The sequence below is a fragment of the Austrofundulus limnaeus genome, unplaced genomic scaffold, assembly GCF_001266775.1.
Source record: "Austrofundulus limnaeus strain Quisiro unplaced genomic scaffold, Austrofundulus_limnaeus-1.0 Scaffold188, whole genome shotgun sequence".
Classification (NCBI taxonomy): Eukaryota; Metazoa; Chordata; class Actinopteri; order Cyprinodontiformes; family Rivulidae; genus Austrofundulus; species Austrofundulus limnaeus.
The window spans coordinates 158427-165056 of NW_013952590.1; the positions used below are offsets into that span (position 1 = coordinate 158427).

General features: G+C 41.1%; 2 protein-coding genes across 2 annotated transcripts in view; one reads left to right on the forward strand and one right to left on the reverse strand.

Annotated features, from left to right (window-relative positions):
• shroom4 (shroom family member 4) overlaps positions 1-1560 on the reverse strand; it is a 138452-nt gene extending 136892 nt beyond the window's left edge. Inside the window, exon 1 of the mRNA XM_014018252.1 lies at positions 975-1560. Coding sequence (XP_013873706.1) covers positions 975-1097 — 123 coding nt within the window. The 5' untranslated portion in view covers positions 1098-1560. The remainder of the gene's footprint in view (positions 1-974) is intronic.
• A 3699-nt stretch (positions 1561-5259) lies between these two features.
• bmp15 (bone morphogenetic protein 15) overlaps positions 5260-6630 on the forward strand; it is a 6121-nt gene continuing 4750 nt past the window's right edge. Inside the window, exon 1 of the mRNA XM_014018253.1 lies at positions 5260-5748. Coding sequence (XP_013873707.1) covers positions 5397-5748 — 352 coding nt within the window. The 5' untranslated portion in view covers positions 5260-5396. The remainder of the gene's footprint in view (positions 5749-6630) is intronic.

Consider the following 6630-nt stretch of genomic DNA (forward strand, 5'->3'; position numbering starts at 1 on the left):
TGTCTATGTAATGTTAGAATTTTCTGAGACAACGAATTTTGATTTTTCATTTTTTTCCCTTGTAAGAGGTTTTTATTTAATAGAATTTTTGGACAAAAAAAATCGCAATATATCGCCTTGCTTACAGTATCGCAATATATCGGGATATATCGTATCGTGACCCCTCTGTTATGATATGTATCGTATCGCCAAATTCTTGCCAATACACAGCCCTAGCCTCCAGGTGACTGATACTCACATCACATGGCTATCGTTGACACCTAATTAACACCGATTTCTTCACAAAAATGGCTTCTTTTACTCCTCTCTCAAACCAACGTTCCTCTCTATCAAGAATGAGAACTGAGATGCATCAGGACATTAAATTATTGTGTTCGATTGACATATGATGACGATATGGATCAGTGTTTTTGCCTTGATGTAACTGAATCAGTAACCTTTTAATCAATATATCAATGTGGATCGATGTACTTACAACCCCAGTAGTAACTGAGAGCAATCCACAACAAACGTTTTCATGTAATTGCAAATAATATCATTTTTAAAGTTCCAGTAAATTGGCTGCAACTCCATCATTTATCAACAAGATGATTTCAGTTGAACTTTGGYGTAAAATGTAGCAGAAGATATGCATTTATTCAAGGAATGCTCAGCCTTTAAGTTTAATTGCTTTTTAGACACTTTTAATTTTCTCTGCAGAGAAAAAGATGAGGGGGGGATCCTTGAATGTTGTTCTGCAAGGTACTGATCAGTGCTGTATTTTTCTACCTTTGCAGCAACAAAAAGAACCAGCAGTTAACTTTGGATGAATGAAAATGGACAGATGTGCAACATTCGTGCAAATATCTGTACACGCATTCAACCATTGCATTGCGAGCCTATTAGAATAAGTTTGCACGTGCCGTTTTTTACAGTTTKGGCCCACAGAAATGAGTTTATCCTTAATAAATAAGTGGAAATGTGKTCTAACTCACTTTGGTGATGATGAGCGGCTCTCCGTGCTCAAGCCCTCCTTTCAGCGTGAACCCCCAAGGCGCGCCCCCGCTCAGCTGGACCTGAATGTGGTGGAAGGAGACGAGCTGCTCCACGGTTTCCATGCTTTTGTCCCCGCCGCTCTTTTATTCGTTTTCTTCCCTCTCTGTCGGTTCGCAAGCCAGGCCGGGTCGTTTCGAGCTCAGCGGCGCCGGTACCGGAMCCTGCTGGGCCTCTCCATCACCATCGTAGCATCAGTAGCGAATGGATGGATGGTGGTGGCAGGACGGAGCGAACGCAGGGGAAAAAGAGGAGGGCAAAAAACTTTTAGCTTTGGTAAAGTTAGATGAAGCTACGCTTGTTACTTCCGGTAAAACGTTTGGCAAAAGTACACAAAACGCTATGTTTAGCCATATTTGCGCTCGAAATTACACCCGCAACTGTTTAGCTTCGACTACTTTTGTCGAAGTAGTTCTTTATAGCCTAAATAAAAACAATAAAGTACTTTTATTTTGGTAACGACAAGCTGTTTCYGCTGTTATCTTTACAAACTTGACGTAGCAGAAAATAAAAAAACTTCAGGGGAACTTTTCCCAAGCCAGGCCACCGGCTCCGCCCACTCTTCCAACAGCATGTTCTGATTGACAGAACTACTGACCAATAGTCGCGTTCTATTTAAAGGCGACAACCAATCAAATTAGCCACAAAAAAACATTTCTGCATCAGGCGGTACAGCCAAATTAACATTTCAAAAGAGAGTGGGCTTTTTGACTGTCCTCGCCTGAGAGTAAAAAAAAATGTCACTTTTGTTTGAGCTGCTTAAAAACCCTTTTAAACACTTTTCATTTTTAATTCATTTTTTCTACGCTTTTACACAGAATACCACTTCAAAATGGCCAAAATACCCTACCTTATTCTGTTCTGCAGTCTGACACACACATCTTGCGGTTTTTTTTTTAAAGCCAACAACATTTACAAACACATACCACACATTTCAAAACATTTGACAGTCTGCTGTTGTAATTGCCACATTAGGACACATGGGAACCACAAATATACACAGTCAGTGTGTTACACGAGCCAGACACAATACATCCATGCCAGCCCTGTTGCTGTGATGATCAGCTACAGTAACACAATGGGAGTTTATTTCTATAGTGGTGCAAAACTTAACATTCAAACAACCACATTAAAGATGAAAACASACAAAAGAAAAAGACAAAATAACTGCACAAAGCGCAATGGTTTCAAGGACACGTTAAAACAAGACAAAACAATCTCTCATTGTAAAATATACGTTTTCTACTTCCTAGTGGTGTAGTTTTTGGGTTTGTGGAACTATTATCTGAAATATCATATGTACAGGGTTCCGCATTGTGAAGCAGGTTCTACTTATTCTGGGTATCCTCTGATTATCTGGTTAAAAACAGACTGCTTTACCWTGAGTCSATTTCTTATCTTCAGCTTGACCTGTTCTAGAGAACAGACAGCATTCGCCAATCGAATGGTCAACCTCAGATCAACTTTGTTGTTGTCACAAAACTGCTTCATTTCTGTAATATTCTTTTGCCCAAGCACGGTAATATTACAGGTCATCGCAATAGTAGACTTTCATAACCTAACATAGCTCTCTATCAAAAAGAAAAAAATTGTGTAGGTCCTCTGGACGGGTTCTTCTCTAATGAAACGTTTCGTCTCTCCTCCAAGAGACTTCTTCAGTCTGAGAGTTTCAGGCAAAATTCAGGCTTTTAAGCCCTGCCTCCAGGTGACTGATACTCACATCACATGGCTATCGTTGACACCTAATTAACACTTATTGTTAACAGGGGGAGTGATACTGGCAATAGCAGCACTGTAGGAGGGGGACAACTGAAAACGGAGACCTCCACCTCTGTTTAATGATGGACGGTCTTTCTTCACAAAAATGGCTTCTTTTACTCCTCTCTCAAACCAACGTTCCTCTCTATCAAGAATGAGAACATCCTCATSTCTGAAAGAGTGACCGCTGGCCTGTAAATGAGTGAAAACTGCAGAGTTCTGGCCATTAGATGTAGCTCGTCTGTGTTGGGACATTCTTTTGAACAGTGGTTGCTTTGTTTCCCCGATGTATAACTGGTCGCAGTCCTCCTGGCACTTAACAGCATATACAACATTGCTCTGTTTGTGCCGGGGCACCGGATCTTTGGGGTGAACCAGCCTTTGCCGTAATGTGTTTTGGGGTTTGAAAGCYACTGGGACATCATGTTTAGAAAATAAACATCTCAGTTTCTCCGAAACACCCGCAACATACGGAATAACCACTGGTTTGGGTCTGGGTTTGGGGTCTTCATTTTCACCTGWAGGTTGCATGGAATCCTGTCTGTGTTTCCTGTCTGCTTTCAGGAAAGCCCAGTCAGGATAACCACACTGCTCCAGGGCCTGTCGTGTGTGTGATTTCTCTTTCTGCCTGGCTCCTGGGTTTGTAGGGACACTGTCTGCTCTGTGGTACAGAGTCCTGATCACTCCTAACTTGTGTTCCAGTGGGTGGTGGGAGTCAAAACGCAAATATTGGTCTATGTGGGTGGGCTTACGATATATGCCAGTTTCCAACCTAACTATGTTTGGTTGTGTTCTGTCTTCTTGTGAATGGGTGTCGAACTATAATTTCATTGTGCTTTGTACAATGACAATAAAAGTTTATCTTATCTCATTGTTGATATGAAGTCAATTCACTGGGTTATCTGGTATAAACCAAAATTTTTTTACAAACTCAATTACGTCTTCTACTGATCATTTGTGGTTGAGTCCCAGAAGACACAGGTCCAGGAGGAAAAACCCAGACATCACCCTCCCCAGCCACACTTTCACAGTTATTCCTGAAGGATCCCACGTTGTTCCCAGGTCAGAGAGGATATCCRTATAGAAAGTTCTGGTTTTATCTTGGGGTCTCTTCCCTGTCGGAAATGTCTGGAAAACCTCTAAATGACTGGGTGGGTCTGGGCGAATGACTTCCGCCAGGACCCACTGAAATTTTCTTCAGTGTCTGTCTCAAGAAAATGGACAAGTAAAGCAGAGCAGATGGCGAATCAACGTGAAAAGGAGGCGGACAAGTCCAGACACGTAACTTTTCATCCAGACCATAAGGGTTTGTTGTAGAGATGGGATAAGTGGCTCTTTGAAGGGATCCAACGAGTTACGTCATCAAGTCACATCGGTGGATGTCAAGCCCCWCCCCCTTTCCCTCTGAGCTGCTGTACTCCACCACTCTGCCTGTTTTCAAGAAAAAAACAAAGCAGGATTGATTGTCTCTGTGATTAAGGAGGAAAAACTAAATATACTATGAGGAATGGAAAAAAAACTACAAACTGCTCTTTATTGTTTGCAACGCGGTTCATTGTAAGGAGTCATTTAGCGATGTCTTTTTTCATTGCAGTATTTTTATGCTACGGTTTAATCATCTAGAGTCAAGGCTCTGCTGCTATTATTTTGTGTGTGAACAGCTTGGAAGAACCACTGCCTTAAATGTTATTAAATTGGAGGAAACAAACTTTTTTATGGAATCTTAAAAAAACAAAATGAGGAAAAAATGTTGAATCTGCAATCCCAAGGCCTGCAATATATTAKTGCCATGAAGAGATTTGAAGTAAAACATGTAAAGATGCCTATATGTAAATTATTGATCTTAAAATATTGTGAAAATGAGGAAAAATGTGTTTGATGTAAAAAAAAAAAGCTATATAGAAAATACAAAATAGTACATACAATGTGTAGTTTTGATCTTGTAGAATGCCCACCMCCTCTCAAACACACATTCATTGGTTCTTGGTGTGTTGTGGTGACACCTTGTGGATCACAATGTTATTGAAAATTTATACGGAAATTTAAAAAAATAATATTTTTAAAGGAATGCATATCCACCACCTTTCCCTGCTAGAGTTTTAGCCATTTTGGTCAAACCTTGAAAATAACATTATGTACAATTTCCTGCAGTATTGCAACACTTTGATCTTTTAGTACTAAGAGTATGTCCTGAATTTCCCAATAAAGGCTCTTTGTATTATGAATAAGTCTCACCTAATACCACCCCATATTTGAGCTCAAAATTGACTAATYAATRGTTAWTTTTGTGTTTCTAAAGYGKCTGAGCCCAATCAATTGTATATGTCAACACAGTGATAAAAGCTATTTTGTGGAAGTTTCATTAAAATCTGTTATAAATGGGGTGCGCGCGCATCCTGGGCGTCTTTTGGCTCCTCCCACAAACCCGAAAGGTTAATTGGGCCAGCGGTTAATTTGAGCAGGAAGAGCAGCGTAACTCCCAACATGGCGGCCAGCCGTCAGGTGCGCCTGTAAGTCACGCCCTCGGGACACGCGGACATGGATGGTTGCTAAACTATAGCCTCGTTGGTGGAGCTCGCTAGCACCAGAGGTTGTATAAAACCAACATGAGGGTGACCCGCGCCAAGCAGGCCCTACTGCGTGTCAGCGTCCTCACCTGTTTCATCTACCTGTTGTGTTGCACGTGCACCGGAGCGTCGGCAGGGCGGGAAACGGCCTCCCACCAGCCGAGGCGCAGCCGGCGGAGCCACCAGAGCGCCAAGCACCGAGGAGGCGCGCACCACCGGCCGCTCAGCGACGAGCAGAAAGCGGACCAGAACCTGCAGTTCATGCTCAGTTTGTACAAAAGCGCGGCGGAGCCGGACGGCAGACCCAAACAGCACCGGAAGTTCGGTTCCAACACGGTGCGCCTGCTGAGACCCGTGGCGTCTTCTGTGCATTATCTGCCCACTTCTGCAGGTGACAGACCCAGTTTACCTAATTATTTTAAACTTGTTACAACATAAATTTCGAGTGGAAACTTGTTTTTGGACTATAAAAAAAAACATTTATAAAATAGCCTCATGTATATTAGCTGACTTTGTCAACGCAGTTTTGTTCTAGAGCCTATAGGCCAAGGCTACTTTGCTACCATAAGTCCAACAAAAKTCTTTAATTGGTTTTTGACCTATAWTTTTTGGGCCTATATTTGATGTAACCTACTTTTTTAATGGTTAAAACATAGCTAATAAAGGCTCCAAATTTCCTTTTAATTTTTCTGATGAGGACTAAAGTTTCCCAATGCTGTTTCAAACATTTCAGCTTGACCCATGATTATTGCTGGTTACACCGAGGGTTTTTTAAAAAATCTTTGAGTAGTGGTTTTACAACTGTTCAAAATTGAAATTGTCATTGGTCATTTTTAAAAAGTTGGTTGGATTTCTGTAGATTTTGAGCAGGAGTGGAGTTAGGTGTTTTTGCCATGGTGTTTTTATGGGGGGTTGCATATATAAAGTATTCTGGATTTGAAAATGCATGATGGCCACTAGCCAATATCTAATTCCAAACAGCTTCTAGTCATCTGTTTTAAGATACTGAAGAAATGTTGAGCTGAAATTTTGTAAATAATGATCCAAACAAGCTGAATGCTTGTCTCAACTTATTATTCAGCCATTTTTAGACACATAAAGCTGACGGTTAGTGTAGAAGTAGCTGAAAATAAACCTTAGCAAATTATGCTAATCAAAAATTCAGTATTGTCACCACTAGAGCTGTGTATTGGCAAGAATTTGGCGATACGATACATATCATGACAGAGGGGTCACGATACGATATATCGCGATAAATTGCGATACTATAAGC